Source organism: Miniopterus natalensis, chromosome 12 (assembly GCF_054644295.1).
Source record: "Miniopterus natalensis isolate mMinNat1 chromosome 12, mMinNat1.hap1, whole genome shotgun sequence".
Taxonomy (NCBI): domain Eukaryota; kingdom Metazoa; phylum Chordata; class Mammalia; order Chiroptera; family Miniopteridae; genus Miniopterus; species Miniopterus natalensis.
The window spans coordinates 56,653,041-56,672,348 of record NC_142092.1 but is presented as its reverse complement, the minus strand read 5'-3'; the positions used below and the strand labels follow the sequence as shown (position 1 = coordinate 56,672,348).

General features: G+C 36.9%; 1 protein-coding gene across 2 annotated transcripts in view; it reads left to right on the top strand.

The window, feature by feature from the left end:
* TMEM245 (transmembrane protein 245) overlaps positions 1 to 19,308 on the top strand; it is a 68,215-nt gene that overhangs the window by 18,636 nt on the left and 30,271 nt on the right. The window contains exons 7-13 of one of the 2 annotated variants that reach the window (XM_016213729.2): positions 5,776 to 5,880; positions 9,141 to 9,223; positions 11,864 to 11,954; positions 14,260 to 14,358; positions 15,530 to 15,661; positions 18,283 to 18,405; positions 18,535 to 18,680. In XM_016213729.2, the coding sequence (XP_016069215.2) occupies positions 5,776 to 5,880; positions 9,141 to 9,223; positions 11,864 to 11,954; positions 14,260 to 14,358; positions 15,530 to 15,661; positions 18,283 to 18,405; positions 18,535 to 18,680 (779 nt within the window). Of the gene's footprint in view, positions 1 to 5,775; positions 5,881 to 9,140; positions 9,224 to 11,863; positions 11,955 to 14,259; positions 14,359 to 15,529; positions 15,662 to 18,282; positions 18,406 to 18,534; positions 18,681 to 19,308 lie in introns of those variants that run through there. The other variant, XM_087822810.1, reaches the window with a different exon arrangement.

Below are 19,308 nucleotides of genomic sequence, written 5' to 3'. Positions count from 1 at the left end.
TCATTGATTTTGAAATGATCCATCTACAGGAGATTGTTTGAAGTATGTACCTAAACGTGCTTTGGGTGTACTTTAGGGAAAACTCTGCAAAGAGCATTTACAGTCACTGATGGAATTACACTTTTTATTAACCTTTATACTTTTTATAGCACTAACAATGCCCTGAATCCTATGTTTACCGATTTTTAGATTGTTATGTGTCCACTAACTAGCATTAGTTATTATAGTGCTAAATATTGTGAAGTTTAGATGAGATAACATTTATGTATTATCTTGCTTTTTTGTAGAAAAATGTGTGCCTAAAAAACGGGGGTGGAAGGAAATACATCAAATATTAACCAAATCTTAGCTGTGCCTGCTTTTGGTCAGGTGTCCTCTGTTCCCAGTGAGCACTGAAATGTTTTACTATTTAAAAAATGTGAAATAACTAATACTATAAAGCTGCAACTACAAAGTTCAATGAAAATGTAATAATAGGAACATAAATTGGTTTATACAGGGACTAAAAGTCCTTTTGGTGCATGAAATGTGAAAGGGTATTATTACTTTGATCTTTGGAATTTGGTGTGGCTCTTTAAGGGTGCAAGCTTTCAGGTTATTTTATGTATTTTTAATTGAATTGCCAGCAAAGCTTGTGGTTATCATCACTGTAATCATTGTATATCTTAAAGGACTACTGCATTCACTCGATTTTATAACTTTGTTAATGTACTACAGTTTCTGTTTTTTTCTAGTTTTTCTTTTGTCTGGGATAATTTCCTTCTCATGCTCTCAGTGACTGTCTTTTTTTTTTCTTTTCATACTGTTATTGCATTCTCTAATGATATTCCACTGTTCTTATCTTTTCTTTCTCACCTTACCCCCCATCCCCAAGCTCTGGCACTGGCTAAATAAGAAGGTAAATGAACACATGGATGTTGGTTTTTGCTGTTCAATTCTGTAACTTCTCCATTCCCACTCTGTTTCTATCCGTATGTAAAACTAAGTTTTTGTTTTTAAAGTTCTGATTATAAGCTATGGAAGGTCATGAAGCATTGATACTGTCCCAGTACAATTTGCTAAAAACCCAAAGCTCTTTTATTCAGGATATTGGTGATATCTCCCTGCTCAAGTATGTGTAAGAAGTTCTGTCTGGTGGTCCTTTTGTCCTCTGTGATTTCCATTCCTTTTTGGCTCTATAATGTGGCTTAGCCTGACACTCTGGTCTCCTTTGATATGTGGAGAGCACATAGGCAGTAGTTACTGAAAAGGAAAGAGAATTTTTTATTGCTAATTTTTCTGTAAGTGATACAGGAAGTTTTCAGAAGATAAATCTGTGAAGTAATTCCCTAGACTGGTATATTTATGTATGGTCTTTTTTTTATGACTGGTATTCCAATGTTAGTCATGACCTGTGACATCTAATTTCATGTGTTTCCCAAAATATAGGTTGTGTCCATGGTAAATGATTCACATGATTGGCTTGGAATTGTAAAGGTGCATTTTGGGTAACTTCAATAAAAGAATCCAGATGCATTAGGAGTACTGTACCTCTAATATATAGTCTGCATATAGTAGTTCTAGATTTAATTTCATTAAATCCCTAGGACAGAGAGCAGGAGGTGACATCATTTACATGTATTGTGTTTAAACACAATAAGACGAAAAGTTTCCCATGGAAATATCACAGGCTTTAAGAAAGATGTGGTACTTGGAAATAGATCAAAATGACACTTTTATGTGTAGAGATTAGGATTTCATTCCATTGAAACAGGAAAGGGGAGACTTGACAATGCCTAAAGTTTTAAACTTTCGATTGAAAATAAACAGTGTGTAAAATATAGTCACACACCATCACCACCACCATACATACATACATTCATACACACGCACACATACACGCGTGCGCACAGGCTCATGTTTGTATATACCTCTCTTTCCTACAAAACTGGTGTAAGTAAAGGAGTTTAATCCTTGGCAGATGATAATGCTGCAACCATAAGTCACATTTTCTTATTTTGATCTAAACCAGGTGGTTTAATGTATTTTCCTAATTTGTATATATATATGTATGGATACATATATATATTGAAGTGAAATTTTCCTCAAGAGATGAAAGGAGCCCTGAAGTCATTAGGTTGATTTCGAGCTAAATGAGTTAGATTACCTAATTTATGAGCCCAGTTTACAGCTGACAGTGAGTTTTAAGATTCCTAAGAGATCAAGTAGCTTTTTTTTTTCCTTGCTGATTCCGTGTAGCATAGGTAAAGCATTGGTGTAGAATTGGAGTAACTGCTTGAAGTTCTGAGAGTGTGTGCTTTAGGAAAGCACATAAATAAGTTCAAGATCATTTTATTATTGCATTACATCCAAGATCAGAAAATTGCAGCATTGGGTATTTAGTATTCCAAGCTCAAGTGGAGTGAATTAGGAAACCAAGAGAAGAAGTGAGGGTGAGAGAGAAAACATCTTATGGTTAATTAAATTGCAACCTATTTCTCAAGCCTTAATTGTTTTATTAATATTGATTATATGCACTAAGACTCACCTAGAATTTAGTTAAAAAAACAGCAAAATAAGGACCTACATTCATGATAGAACAGAAAACAAATTAGTGGCACTTTTTAATAGCTTGATAAACAAGGCCAGTGAGTTTAGAAATTTGAGTGTCTTTTGATAGAACTATAAATCTAGCAACATCTCTAAATTTTAAACTTGAAATGTTCAAAATGTTATCTTAAAGTTTCTCCTCTCCCCCTTTTAGAAAATAAAGTTTAAAAATTAAAATAATTTCTCAAAGCATGGAAGACAGTTAATTTCTGGGGACTATGGGATTTCCATGAGCAAGACAGTGGTGCCAGGTGGTTTGGTTTCCTTTGCCCAGAGCAGCACAGCACAGGGCCAGCCTTGTGGAGCGGAGCAGCACCCCTGGTGTTCCTCCAGGATTCCCCTCGGCTCCTCCCCTCCATTGCTTCCTCGGAGCCCGTTTCTCTTTCTGCGTCTGTCTGAGTTTCTGGTTCCTCATGAGTCGCGTTCCCATCCACTCTTTCAGGGAATACTTTTCCTCCATATAAGTTTTCTATCCATTTTGTCTTTTCTCCTCTTTTGGTTCTCAGTTTTACATACCAACTCTCCCCTCTCCACATTTTTTTCTTTTATCTGGACTTTTTCTATCTCCCTTTATTTATTTTTTAATCCTCACCTGAGGATATTTTTTTTATTGATTTTAGAGAGAGAGGGAGAAACATCCATTGGTTGCCTCCCATATGTGCCGTGACTGGGGATTGAACCCACAACCTGGGTGTGTGTCCCAATTGGAAATCGAACCCACAACCTTTTGGTGTACCAGACGATGCTGCCACCCACTGAGCCATCTGGGGGGGGCCTCCTCCCTCCCTCTCTCCCCCCTCCTCTCCCCCTTCTCTTTCTCTCTCTCTCTTTTGCTATCTCTTTTTGTCATGTTTTTTGCTTTGTTTTTGTTTTTAATTTAATCTTAGGCAGCCACAATGTGAATAGAAACCCCTTTGACTTTTTTAGCTTATGTATTAAGCATCCTAAATGACTTTATTTATTTTAAATTTTGAGTGAAGCAACTAACCCTTACTGTTATCCCTTGAATATAAATTTTTATTTAGGTGACTCTTCGTATGCCTTTTTCCAACCCTTAGTTGTATGGCTTGTGATAGGAAAAGTCTACCCTTGTTGAAAAACATAACATTTGATTTTGTAATGTTGGTATACATAATGTGTTTGTGAATATTCCATGTTTTATATGTTAAAAATACCCAGACATAAATTTAGATATTTATACTATGTAAATAGAACATAATTTATATTTAAAAATACTTTTCTTAAAAAAAAAATTTGAGGCTCCCAAGTTATTTTTAGAAACTGTACACAAATGGTCTTAATTCTGAAATTATTTTACTTATTCCTACCTATTCAGATGCATATTAACTGAGCCTTTTCTGTGTGCCATGCACTGCTAGGTTTGGGAGAAAAGGAAGGAGCGATACAACACTGGCCCTTTCTTCAGGAAGTGGTCTTCAGAACTAGGTGTAGAGTTGGTTTCTGATTGTGAAACTCTCCAGTTTCATTGATTTTAGAACTAACATTCAAAATATGACATCTGACCTTCCATATCTTAGAAACCTGTTATTTTTTTTTTTTTTTAAATCTCTGCATTGTCTGCAATGCTTTGGTAGCATGCACTGAAAATTAACTCTTCTGTTTGAAGCTGTAATTGTCAAAATAGAAGATGAACTTTTTATGTTTGCATTTACCTATAGCATTGCTCTCTTAGCAACAGTATCCTTCGTGAAAGATAAGGGGAGTGCAAGCTTGTAAGCCTTGAGTGAAAAATAAATTTTTAAGAAGTCATGTTGTGTGTATTTTAAACCACCTTCTTTGCTTTTGGATGTTTAACTCACTGTTTGGATAACATATGTCAGATTTAAGTTAATAACTTATTCAGCAATACTGTAGCTCATGTTGGAGTTGAAGGGTGCAATGTGGTGTTTCAGCATCATAAGTATAATTGATAGTATTTTTGAAGTGTTAAATGGTAGCTTTGCATAGCAGAAATTCTAGAAGTCTATCAGAATGATATATTCTGAAAATAAAAATTTTTTGTATGTAGGATTATTTGTGATTGTGAAAAAAGAGAGAAGTTATACTCAAAATAGAATGTCAAAATAGAGTGTCAGATAGCATTTAGGGAGCATAATTTTAATTATTAAGGAATAACCACTGCATTAATGATTATTTTTTATTTGCAGTTACTTATAATTTGTCATAAAGCTCGTGTTTTAAAAAAGAATAGGAATTTCCAGTAGAATATCAGGTTTTTAAAAGTATTTTATTATGAATTATTTTAAATATTAAAAGATGTAAAGAATACCTGTGTGCCTACCCTCCAGCATGATAAAACATTACTTATATAATTGAAGCCCATTTTGTATTTCTCCCAGCCAGAGTAACTACTATTCTGAAATTGGTATTAATCATTACCTTAACATTTAGATTTTTGTTATTACTGTTTTGGTAACCCTAATGGCATCAAAGGGAAAACATATATTGAAAATATTGATAATTTTTATTTTAATTTGCTCCTATTTTATCTATATATAATTTAGGGCATACCTGTTTTATAAAAGGCATATTTTTCTAAAGTCATCTATATTTGCTAATTGACAGTAACACTTAATAAGATTTGAGGTCAGCTAATGGATTGTCATTATTTGCTTTAGAATATTTACCATATTTTTAAATTTTTATTTATTTATTTTTTTAAAATATATCTTTATTGACTTCAGGGAGAGGAAAGGAGAGGGAGAGAGAGAGAGATAGAAACATCAGTGATGAGAGAGTCATTGATCGGCTGCTGCCTGCAACCCGGGCATGTGCCCTGACCAGGAATCAAACCCTGATCACCTGGATCCTAGGTCGACACTCAACCGCTGAGCCACGCCCGGCTGGACAAGAATATTTACCATATTTTAAATTATGGTTTGAAATGTAAATATACCACAGTATCAGCATTCAGACATAAAGGTTATGTTCAAATTGACTGTTTTTCTTAGATATGACAAAAATGAACTCTTTATATTAGCAGCAGTAATTAATACTGTTAGTTAATATTATAAAGTTGCTTATAGCTTTCACTGCTTTAGTCATTCTATAGTTTGCTTTGCAAAGCTGAATACCCTATTTTGTCTTTATTATATCGGAATGCATATGTCTTTTTATTAAGCTGTACTTTACAGCTAAGCAATTCTCTTTTTCATTTCTGTGCAGATGATCATCTGGCTGGAGAAGATGTTAGACAAAATAATTAGCATTTTCATCATATTTTTGTTAGTGATAGGAACCCTTCTTTTAGCCCTGCTCCTGACTGCAAAGGTAAGGTACAATACTTACTATTACCATTAATAAACTCTTTAATTGTTATAATTCTAGTATGGATAAGAAGTTGGTAGGAATAATATGGAGAATGTTACTTTGCTTGTAAATATGTATAATAGCTAAAACATTTATAATTTTTATACTACTAGTTTTGCCATAAGTTTGCCTAGTATGTTTTTACACACATTTTTATTTTATTATCTTAAAAATCCTCAGGTAAATGCAGATGAAAAAATTGAGGTACGGAGGAACAAGTGGCTTCTTCTGTCAATAGGAAAACTATAATCTTGTCTTTCGACTCCTAATCTAGCTAGTACCCTGTTTACTAGATCAGAATTTTTTTTTACTAGTTCCTTCCTTTCTTGTCTCATTGGTCTTTCTGCTGATACACCATAGGACTTTTATTTCCCCCTTTCCAGGTCCTTCCAGCTTACATTTCCTCTCCCTCTTTTGGTTCAGATTGCTGTAACAGAGTTCCATAAACTAGGTGGCTTGGACAACAAATATTTCTCTCAGTTCTGGAGGTGGAAGTCCAGATCAGGTGCCAGCATGGTTGAGTTTTTGGTGAAGGCCCTCTTCCTGGTTTACATTTAGCTGTCTTCTCTTTGTATCCTTACATGGCAGAGAGAAAGGTCATCTCTCTCTTGTGCTCTTATAAGGGCACTAACCCCATTCATGAAGCCTCCATCCTCATGACCTAATTACTTCCCTGCCTCGTAACCATCACATTGGAGGTTAGGATTTCAGCAAATGAATTTGGGGGAAAGCAAACATTCAGTTCTTAACACTCTCATCTCATCAAAGAAAATTATTCTCCCAAGTGCAGCTGAACGTTTCTCTCCAGTTATGTCTCTTACTTACTTTTGTTTTTCTGATTTGTATAGTGTATTTTGATCTTTAGTTTATCCGACTTTGCTGAACTCCAAATTCCAGATTTTTTTTTTTAAACATATCTTTGTTGATTTCAGAGAGAGGAAAGGAGGGGGAGAGAGAGAGATAGAAACATCAATGATGAGAGAGTCATTGATTGGCTGGCTGCCTAGCCCGCAACCTGGGCATGTGCCCTGACCGGTAATCAAACCCCAGTCTTCTGGATCCTAGGTTGATGCTCAGCAGCTGAGCCACGCCCGGCTGGGCTCCAGATTTTGATAAGCTGTTTTCAAGGAATCATGAAGCTTACAGGCAGTCATGGATATGAAAAATTTTAATGTAGTACTATAGAGATATAGTAGCAATTATTACTGATCAGTAACCTAACATGCAGCCTTTTGCTAAAGTATTGCATTGTTTTTTGCTACATGACGTCTCTACTTGGGCGTCCTATTCTCTGTTATTCTCAGCCTCAGTATGCCCCCAGTCTTACCATTTGCTCCTAAAAACCTGCTCTCTTCCCCTAGTTGGTTTGGCTCAGTGGTTAGAGTGTTGGCCTGTGGACTGAAGGGTCTTGGTTTCGATCACAGCCAAAGGCACATATCTTGGTTGCGGGCTTGATCCCTGGCCCCAGTTGGGGTGTGTGCGGGAAGCAACCAATCGATCTCTCTCTCTCCTCCTCCTCCCCCTGCCCCCTTCCAGTCTCTCTGAAAAGTAGTGGGAAAAATATGCTTGGGTGAGAATTTTAAAAGAACCCCAAAACCTGCCCTCTCAGTACCTGTATTTCCATCTCTATGTACTTCCTATCTGTTCTTTGGGTATTAATCATGTGTAGTCACTTAATATAAACTGTACAGACTTGGTTAGAGACTTTGCTTTGTTTTTGTCCTATTTCACCTACCCCTACCACTCTGCAGTCGTATCTTCCATTCTTACTCTTAGAGAAACCTTCCACCAGGATGGTCTTCCGTTTTTCCTTTCTTCCCTTTCTCCTCTCTCTCCTGCTTGTCTTCTATTCCACTTTTTCTTCCTTGTCCCTTTTCATTGGGCCTTCTTGCCTCCCATCTCAATTAGTTTCTCTTTCTAGTTTTTTTTTCTTTGCTCATTTTGTTCGGTGAGCTTTTGTTTCCCTGAACTTTCATAACATACGTTACTGAACCACTTCTTTGTCGTCTGGAACTCATGCAAACTGAGCTTTTGAAGGAAACTTGCTGGTTATCTAGTTTATTCTCCCAGCCGATAAAGGGCTCATTCTCTAAAACACCATGACAATACCCATGTGAATGTCTAATGGACATCTGGAATGTAACTGAATTTCAGACCTTCCCTCGCTGGTCTGTTCTCATTTTAGCAAATGACAGCTTCATTCTACTTGCTCAGGTGAAAAGCCTCAGGGTCATCCTTGATTGCTCTCTTTCGTATCCATATCCAGTTTGTTAGAGGATCCTTTTTGCTTCCATCTTCTTAATATACCATAGGGTAATAGCAGAGTGAGGATATCAGGTAATTGCTCACAGAAAGCAAGAATAAAATGGTATAAAATTTTTTTAAAACACCGTATCAGGACATTGGAAAATGGCCAGTTAGGCAACAGCTTGAGGAGTATTTGCTCATGAAAAACTGCTACTGCACCTGGTAAAACGTAGTTTGTGTCTATTTTGCATGGAGTTACTCTCATTGGATTCGGTTTGGGGCTGACAATAGAGCAGCTGTAAATTAAAGGGGGAGATTCTGGAAGCAAGAAAGCCATAGAAAGGCTGAAATTAATAAATCACATATCTTAGACTGATTGTTAAACTGTGCATGTGTATGGGAGACCCCAAGAAGCCTGTTCCCTGACATTGGCTTGCTCTTTTTTTTTTTTTTATCTCCCTCATTTTGCTGATTATTGGGCAAGGTAAATTTGGAGCAGTTTCAGTTGGTTTTTTTTTTTTACTCAGAAACCTTACTCGGTTGCTTATATTTGCCTGTGTTATCTTGTATCGCGTTATAATTCTTTAAGCTTATGTAGTATTGATACTGTTTACATATATACACACGCATATTATATGTATATAAATATATATACTTGCGCTATACACATATATGTGAACTAAATATATATTATTGTGTATATGTGTATTTGTGTGTATCTATTTACATATTTTTCCTTAAGTAAATTGTTGAGATTTTTGAAGGCAGGGCCTATTATGTACATTTTATTTCCCATAGTGTATGTCATAGAATATTATGTATAGCAGCTGTTCAATGCAGGTTTCTAAATTAATTGTAATTAAGATGTATAATTATTTGACTCTAAAGTATTGCTCCAATAATAGTATAGAAAAATAAATGTTAGGTTGGGTTTATTTTTTATTGAGATCTCTTCTCTCTTCTCTGTGATGCAGGTACATCAAGAGAGCGTGCACATGATTGAAGTCACAAGCAGTTTGATTAATGAAACTCTGGCAAATCACCCTGAGTGGGCAAAGTAAGAATATTGCTTTACGACAAAAATAGAGTCGGATGACCTAGGTTCAGCATGTGTTTGCATGAAATGATCGTTGATGCAGCTGCCTTGGAAGAGAAAAGATGGGGTTTGCCAAAGCTTTGATGAGGGTTGTCATTTTTGCATAAGAATTGCATATAATATGGGAGAGGGGGTGGTGGGGTTGTGCTTAAGGTTTTGGAAACCATTATAGTAAATGATAGCTTAGATTTGAATTGAGATTTACAGTTTACAGTATGTTTATAATTTACGAAGCACTTCCACCTACGTTTCGACCTTTCTTTCTTATAATGACTGTACAGTAGGTTGAAGAGATTATCCCCATTTTACAGATGAGGAAACAGGGTCAAAGCTTAAGGAACTTGAAATAATAGTCCACCAATTGCAGGGTCAGCACTCACACCCAGAGTTTCTGATCAAGTACCCTTCTGTGTAGGAGGGTTTTAAAAGCTGTTTAGACTTTCATGATTCATGGAAGGTCTGATTCTTTTGCAGCAAATTAGTGGGGATGGATATGAATTAATAGTAATGATTTCTTGCAAATATCAGTATTCAGTAGATTCCTGTCCTGAAGAAGGCAGTTGACCTTGTAAGAAATTCTGTGGATTTTCCTGGAGGGGATCGATCAGATATATTATCTTCCAATATGGTGCACATTTTATGTGCCCTGTGTAGGTACCTTGACTTCCTGTGGATATGCTTGGTGAGCTGGTGGATAAATTAGAGAGACTTAGGGTAGGGACGTCCTAGCAGAGCTTCAAAGAAAATGCAGTCAGAGCACATCTTAATTGTTGTCTTGGACAATTCTTTTAGTCCGGAACCCACTTTCTACTCTCTACTGACTAGAAAGTATATAGAAACTTGATAGGCCACATGCTATGTTGGGAACTTCCTTTTACTTCTGTATAATTCTTGGGGCTGTTCTCTTGGAAGGTCATATTGTGATAGAGATTAACCTTTTCCCAGGAAGGTGAGGGTAGGCCAGTTCAAATTGTAGGAACTTGATTTCTACTAAGAGTAAGAGAATTAGTGATTGGCTGAGGTAGTGAGTATCCTAAGGAAGGAGCTCAATATAGAGGCTGTGGTTGGTGTACGATCAAGGCTCATCCCAGTTGGTCCCTGCCAAGTCTGCTCAGGTATTTTTGGCCCCATATCTCCTAGAGGGCATTTGTTACAAGGAGGTCTAGGCTGAATGAAGGCCTTTGACTTGACCTCAGGACAGCTCCTCTTATCTGTTGCTGTGATACATTTTATTTTCCATAGTGTGTGTCATAGAATATTATGTATAGCAGCATTTCAGTGCAGGTGCACGAGGATGTTGGTGAAGCGTTTTCACTGAAGCCAGAAAGACTTGTTATCAGGCCTAATAGATGTTTGTTAGTCATTAAGGATCTATCCAGATGCCTCTGTGAATCCTCACACTTTCGAATATCTCTATAGGATATCATTTTCTGCATAAAAATGTAGTACCATATAATTGAAAATATTCAGCAGTCCCTTCAAACCACTGTTGAATCTATAAATACTAGGGTAATTTAAAAGCTACTTAAATTAATTTCTCCTAGATCACATCTCATTAGATATCCAAATTTCCTTTTCATATCCTTATACTGTAAGATTATTACATTTATAAGTACCTCTAAAGTTTTGTCTTCCTTGCTGAGAAACACTTGAACTGAGAATTTGCAAAAAGTTTCAAAAATATTTTGTTTATGTGAAGTGTATGATGAACTGGTTAATACTAAAAGCTCAGACCAGTTTGTGAATGTCAATATTTCTAGTATACAACATTGGGAGGAGCAGTGAAGAGAATATATGAAAATATTTTCTCCTTTGGAAAACATTGGGCATATGTCACGTATTATTAAGTCAAATGCCTGTTTAGTTGACAAGAAAATAGGGAGGCCACCTCGCAGTACCACACAGGAGGGAAGTTTGTAGACCGTAGTTCTTTGTACCGAAGGAACTCTGCTCAGGAGTTCCTCGTATCTTTTAAAGAAAAAGATCTTCAATGAACAGAAAATTGAAAACAGTTATTTACCCTCTCATTTTTTTTATATTCTTCCTCAGTTCTCCAGTTCCTTAGATCAGTGGTTCTCAAATGTTAGTGTACACCAGAATCACCTTCAGGGCTTGTTAAGGTACAGATTGCTAGGCTCTAGCCCCAGAGTTTCTTTATCAGTAGGTCTGGGTTTGGGCCAGGTTTCTAAGCAGTTCTGATGCTGCAGGTCCATGGACCACAGTTTGAGAACCACCATTGTGCGTCCCAGATTCTGACCATCAGTGTCCCAGAACCACCTCTGGTGCTGTGTGCATAAGGCAGGTGACTCAGGACTTGAGGGACAGAGAAACCCATCGCAGCAGAATGACAGAGAGGTTGTGGGGAAAGTGGATCTAAAAGATAAGGAAGGCTTGAAAAGAGATCCTAAATATTAGAATTAGGCCTAGAGGTCAAGGATTCCTGTGTGTGATTTCATCTTTGTTTCTGCGTTGATGACTGATCAACATTTCAGCAGTTACTGATTGTTTAAGTACATTGAGTTTAAAAAGTTATTGGTGCAATACACTAGAAGTGTACTAGTTTTTCATTTTTTTTTTTTTTCTTTCTTTCTTTTAAATTAGTTGGCTTCCTGAGGCTCAGGTAGTCCAAAGAGCCCTCAATTCTGCTGCTAACAATGTATATCAGTATGGTCGAGAATGGATAACCCACAAGGTAAGGAGGAGCCTCTCTTTGTGGCTTTCTCTTTGCAAGGTCTTTATTAGTATTGATTTCTTGTTTCGAGAAAGACTTGGTCAGCTAAGACTTCACACTAGTTAAGTACTGACTTACCATCCCCATTTCGTAGATGAGGTTATGTGCCTTACGTTAATCAGTTCGCAAATGGCATTTTGACTGCCCTTAATGCTTTATTGTTTTTCATATGCAAAAAGCATGTCACATATCATCAACAGTGTGTATGCTTTAGTGATTTAACAGCAGTGACTTATGACTCTATGCTGTGGCCCAGTCTTCCCAGTTTTATAACATGCTGTAGAATTATTCTGGACTCCCCTTTACTGGTATAGTTGTGGTATTTTAGCTATTAGCTGTTCTGTTAGGAGTGAGACTGCTAAAGGAGATGTCAATTTGAAATGGTGCCTTATTGCAATAAAGGCCACTGTGCAGACAGTCTAGAAAAGAGGCTATCAGTAACGTAAATTCTAGGCCTCTTCTGGTTAAAGGGAGATTTCAGAAGCTGATAGGAAAATGACAGAAAAAATTGGTAATAGGAAGTCTGTATTTGACAGTCATAATATATAAAAGACAAATTTAAAGAAACTAAAGGAAGTTAGACTAGGGGTAATTGTGATTTTTAATTATTTGGGGTAATTTGCTCTACTAGGTGTTATAAAAGACAAATTTAAAGAAACTAAAGGAAGGTAGACTAGGAGTAATTGTGGTTTTTAATTATTTTGGGTAATTTGCTCTATTAGGTGTTCTTTGTTCAGCGGTTATATAGGCTCGAGTTGAAAGAACATTAGAGAACTTTTAATTCTGATTCTGCCCCTTGTCTCCAAGACCCTGGGCCAGTCATAGATCATTTCTAAATCTGTTTTCTCAAAAGAACAAAGGTGATGACAAAACTATTTTCTGTCTAGCTCTTAGAGTTGTAAAGATCACATAATGTAGGTGAAAGCCATTTGTGAATTGTAAAATGTGATAAAAAGATAAATGGCTTTGATATTCACTGATTTATGTTTGATTTATGAATAAATAAACCTAAAGGAAAACATTGGGCAAGTATATTTGCATCAAATATGTCTAAGAGCTGGTTTAACTATTTGTAAGGCCAACATCAAGTGGGAGAAAGGTATGACTACGCCACACAAAGGGAAATACACATTGAAAACCAAAATGGAAAATGGTCACTCTCATCACTAAAGAAGAAAAGTATAAATAATTAGTTACTATTTCACACCTATTAAATTATCTAAAAATTTATCAGTTATCCATGGTGGAAAGTAATAATTGGTAGGATTCTTATAGAAGACAATTTAACAATTCATAGCAAGAATCATTAAAAATGCTCACTTCCTTTGATACCTGCACATATATCTTATTGTTAGAAATGAGAAAAATAATGTGTATAAGGATGCTCATTGCAGTGTTACCATGACAGGAAAAATTGGGAACCATCTATATATCCTATGATTTGATGCTTAAATAATATAACAACTTAATGAACTAATATGAAACTATTAAAAGTAAAGGTGAAGGTTAGTGATGAAGGCTAAATATGAAATGCTTATGATGTAAAAGACAGAATTCTAAATTACGTCAGTGTAAACAGGCAGAAAGTTGCAAAGGAAATGAAGAAGTAGCCAGTTTTATGAAGGAAAGTGAGACTACAAATCTGTGTGTCCTTTTAAAAGTATCTTTAATATTACCATATGGTATTAATAACATAAAATGTGGGATGAGATATAATGCATAACCTTTCTCTAAGTTACCTCAAGTGTACTTGATTCTCACTCATCCTGAAGCCAGTCTGCTCAGTCACAACTCAGAGACCCAACATCTCTCAGCAAACTAACAGAAGTATTTGCATTTCTAGCTAAGGTTCGGAAATGTCACTTAAAGTTCTATGGCGGTTCTTAGTAATAGTGATATATGTAACATGAGAATCCTGTATAATGGGTGGGCACTGGGGTCACATGGAAAGATTTTTCTCCGGGCAGATATGCTCAGAGAAGTCTGTAATCATGGCTTTATTTCTACTGTTCTCTTACAGCCTCAAGTAGCTCTCCTTGAGACCTAAGGATAGAGGAAAGAAAAAAGAAGCAAAAGATGAGAGAGAGGAAATTACTGGGAATGTTGAGGAGCAAAGTTTATGGAAAGAACATAATGTGGCTAGAGGCAATTAAATAGTCTGGAACATTTCAGTTTGATTTGGAGCAAATGTAAAGACCCAGCATGTATTCATTTACTGGATTATTGCCTGAAATATTAAACTAGATTATATCTGTATTTCTCCCAGCTTCATAAAATTCTCGGAGATAAGGTGAACAATACTGCTGTGATTGAAAAGCAGGTCCTAGAACTTTGGGACAGACTGTATCATTCTTGGTTTGTAAAGGTAAGTTATTTTAGCTAGAGAATTTCAATTGTAAACTAATGAAGTCTTTTTATTTTAAAGACCTAATGACTGTAGATAGGATTGTATTAATACTGGGATTTCATTTATTGACATTTTTAAGCTGTAAGGTCTTAAACCTTAGGTCACTAAAAGTCAGAGTGATTGATGGTTAATCTCCATGGCAGAATCCACCAGTCCCTCTGGTGTTTCGGTGTTGCATCTGCTGTTCGTTATCATCGATGGCATCTCATTGTCTAGACTAGCTCTGTGCAACAGAAACATAATGCAAGCCACCTAATATTAATTTTTCTAGTGGCTGCATTAAAAAAACAAAGGTGAAGTTGTTTATGCATTGCTCTTTTAAATCTGGTTATTCCTGCCAATGTAATTCTCTCCCAGAGAGACAAGTTAGATCCCCCTTGTTTCTTTTCATATTCGTTCCCCCTGTTTTATTGAGATGTATTTGACACATAAGTTGTATTAGTTTTAGGTGAACTTTCCCACATTTTCTCTCCCCTCTGCTCTCTTTATCTTGTACGAAAGGTTAATAAGGGAGATGAGGAAAGGAGGAAAAAAGCACAAATGAGAGACCAAGAAAAAGGTAGATGAAAAAGGAGGGGGAAAATGAAAGTAATTGCCGTATTTGTGTACAGTTGAATACACTGAGGAATAAAGTGTGTTCACAGATGTACTTAGGAGGGAAACCCTTGAGCTTGGCTGAGACTCAGGAACTAGCATGTAAACTGAAAAATACTACCTTTTAGGTCTTTAGGTGGAATTTTGTGTGTTTTTTTTAAATATATTTTTATTGATTTTTAGAGGGAGAGGAAGGGAATGGGATAGAGAGATAGAAACATTGGTGAGAGAGAAACATCACTGATTGGCTGCCTCCTGCACGTCCCCCTACTGGGGATTGAGCTGAAACCTGGGCATGTGCCCTGATTGGGAATTGAACTGGTGACCTCTTGATTCATGGGTTGACGCTTAACCACTGAGCCACACTGGCCGGGGTAGGTGAAGATCTTAATTTATTTCTTAAATAATGCAAAGTTTTTCACTTATTTGTATTTACTAAAGTGCTCAAGTAGACCTTAAACAACATAGGTTATTTATACTTTCTGTTCTTTAGATTAAGATGGAGATTTCATGTCTGAACTGTTTTATTCTATAGAACGTAACACATTCTGGACGGCATAAAGGACACAAGATGCATATAAGTCGTCAGAATAGCTGGCTGGGAGACATTTTGGACTGGCAAGACATCGCTTCCTTCGTCCACGAGAACATTGAGACGTTTCTTTCCGTAAGAAATCGTGTTTATAGTTAAACTGGACTTAGAAGTAAAAACAGAAACACCAATTTTCAGTCTCCTTTACACACTTAAACGCCTTTAGTTACCCTGTTTGTAATACCACAATGTGCAGTTTTCAAAATTCTAAATGCACTAGAAAGATGTCCCAAAGCCGTAGATCTCAGGTGTAGCTGCCCAGATGCCGCCTCTCTGGCTGAAGAGTGATCTAGAGATGCTGAATCAGGAAGCATATGCATGGTGCTGTGGCTCTTGGATTCTGGGCTAGGGACCCTTGTCCCTGGTGGCTGACCAGAATGTCCCCAGCTAGACCACTAGAGACGGAGCTGCCTTTCTGATGGATGAAGCCTGTTGGCAGATGGAAATACGGTTTTCTCCCCCATGCGCCATCCACCTCTGCCTTTTTAAATTTTATTTTATTTTTTATTACAAAGGATAGAGGCAGCAAGGAACAGTTAGCAGTGTTGCCAAGTTTCGACAACCGCTCTTCATTCTGTAGTGTACTTTGTGGGGTGTCTCATCCTGTGGCTTTTCACAGAGATGAGAAGAATGTTATTGTGAATAAACTTGGGACTTGCATCAGGTTAACAGAAGTCAAAGTTTGCAATGCTAGATTTGATTTGATTTTTAAAATTTATTTATTGAATTCATTGGGGTGACGTTGCTTAATAAAATTATATAGGTGTATACTTGTATAACACATCATCTGTATATTGTATTTTGTGTTCATCACCCCAAGTGTAGCTTTTTCTGGATATTTACCTCTGAATTTCTGAAGTACTGTTTACGCTGTTCTTTCTTGGTTTTGCAATTTTAGATATTATCTTTTGGCTTTTCAATATGGAAGATGAAGGTAAAGACGTGACTGACTTACCAGTCCCTCGGTGCTCTCTTACTCTTCCTTTGGGGTTTTCTTACAACTCTTTTGGTTCCTACCCCCATTCCTGCACTCACACTTTCCCTTCCTCCCATTTACCTAATAGAGCTATTGCAGTTCGAAATTAAGTATTTATTTTTACCATCATAGTTGTAATGTGCAACAGCTCTTTCTTATATTCTAAACCTTCCTTCCCAATCCCCTTGAGTACACAGAAAGGTTACTTGATCTTGGCGACTACCAGTCTCCAATTAATGAATTCAGTTAATTTCTTAAGAATTAATTACCACAGGGCATTTCCTATCAGTATGAACCCAGAAAGTATTCCAGACTTTTTTTTGATAAAAATTCCAAAATGACTGAGGCCCCCAAAAGAATGCTTGTCAAAATCACAAGTAAGGGCATTGTTGGTTTGTGTTTTGGAATCAGTGCCATTATTCATTCATTCCTTTACCCCACAGGGTCAAACAGTCAATCATGCATATTTTTGTAGGTATTGTGAAACATTTTCAAGATTTTATGTAAGGAGTTTTTGTAAATGAAACCAGCCTGCCAAAGTTCTCTTAGGAAGACTGAGCTGAGGTTTGCAAGAAATGCCGAGGACAACAAAATGTGCCTTTATAAATGGTACATTCGAGGTAGGGAAGGAATGGATGGGCCTTTCATAGCACAGATGGTATAACTTGAACATATGACAGAAAACAGAACTGCTATTTTGGAAAAGGCACCAAAATAAAATCAGACGTTACGAGTTCTTGTCCCGGCTCTAGTTCCACATATTAGCTCTCTACCCTTGGGCAAGTTTTTAAAAAACTCTGAGCTTCAGTTTGCATATCTATAAAATAAAGATGATATCATCTGCATTTCTTCCCTTACAGTGTTGCGAGCTTTATGGGATGAAAACTAAGGGAAAGTGTTTCTGATCATTTTTCTCCCATGTTTTTCATTACTTTGGGAGAATAGAACGGACATTATCATAAGGGAATTTAAGTTTGTGAAGAACCAGGAAATGAAAACATGTAGGTGTGCTATAGATAATATATATCTTCCTCTAGTAATATTTAATGTATATTAATAACCTTTATTTTAGTATCTGGTTCTAATAAATTTGCAGGTGATGGATCAACTGAACTCAGTAGGTCTTAATATAAGGGTCCTGGTCCATGTGAGGAACGATTTTCAGCTGCAGAGCTCTGCCTCTGACCCTGTTTGTTCATTTCTTTTATTGTGATTTTAGTGAACATGCTTTGGTAGTTGTGGATGAAGCTAAGTTGAAGGTGGCAAGGGGGAAGGAAGGTAGTAAGACAAATGCTAGAGTTTCAGACCTCCACTTGTGAGGCAACAAGTTAAGTATGACCTCAGGCTGCATTTTGACATTCTCCTATAGGTATTTTTTCTGTGCATACTATTTTTACATAGTTGTAATCACGCTATCTATACAATTTTTCTATCTTGCTTTTTAAACTTAGCATTATATCATAAAATATTTTCCCATGTTATAATAGAGATGATTTTAATGGCTGCCTAAAATTACCTGGAGTAGATTCACCATAATTTACGTAATCATTTTCTTTACTAATCAATATTCAAATGTTTTCAGATGATTTTTTTTTTCCCACTTAAAATAATAATCAGTTCTTGTCTTTTCAGTTTATGGCACTATATTAAAAGCACATTAGATGCCTGTAGAAACTTCTTTCCTGAGGATTATTCTGAGATTTAGCTTTTCCTCTCTCAGATCTTGGAGTCTCTGTGGATTGTTATGAGCCGGAATGTGAGCCTGCTTTTCACCACTGTCACGACGCTGCTGACCATCCTCTTCTACAGCGGGACGGCCCTGCTCAATTTCGTGCTGTCTCTGGTATGTACATCTAGATAAGAACACAGCACTTTTCCTTCCGCAGTTAAGCATATTCTTGGTGCCATTTGTGTTTGCTTCCTGTAGTTTCCAAATGTGATTTTTTAGGAGATACTGTCCTTTGTTTTGCAGATAATTTTCCTGACCACACTATTTTATCTATTAAGTTCCAGTGATGAGTACTACAAGCCAGTGAAGTGGGTGATAAGCCTGACACCACTATCTCAGCCAGGTCCTTCTTCTAATATTATTGGCCAGTCTGTGGAAGAAGCTATCAGGTAGGGATAAGATTTATGCTGTTCTCATTTCCTTCAGAAACTTCTTTCCATGAGAAGCTTGTTTTCTGTCTTGAGCCTTCCTAGTAACGTTCAGTGGTCACCTAGTGAGGGAACTGGTATCTTCAACACTCTATCTCCTTTGGAGAGGATAATCTAAGCAGCGAGAATGTTGATAAAAAATTCAAAACAGTTTCAATATCGTACCCTGAAGCCTGTGGTTTACAAAGATTTAATGGCCTGTCCCCATCAGCTTTTCTTCTGTAGGCTCTTGCTGTAGCTGCTAATCATCATGTCACTTGCTCACACATACACCTCGCCTTCTCTCAGGACTCTCCACTTCTCAGGAATTCCAGCTTTGCCCAGGGAGGGAGTAGGTGACTTCCCTGGTCCTCCCTCTTCCTCTCTTCCTCTGCAGCCAGGCTGTGCCTTTTGTAGGGGGTAGGTTGGATATGTTATATTTAAGTCATAGCCTCTGTGTGTGTTGCAGGTTCTGGCCAGATACTTCCATCATGTTTCCTGGGATCCCTGTATTGCAGGCTTGGTTTCTGATTGAAATGGTTCTTCAACATTTATTCTTCATATGCTCTTTCCAGGTCACAGTCTCCTGCCCCCTTTTCTTTTTTCTTTT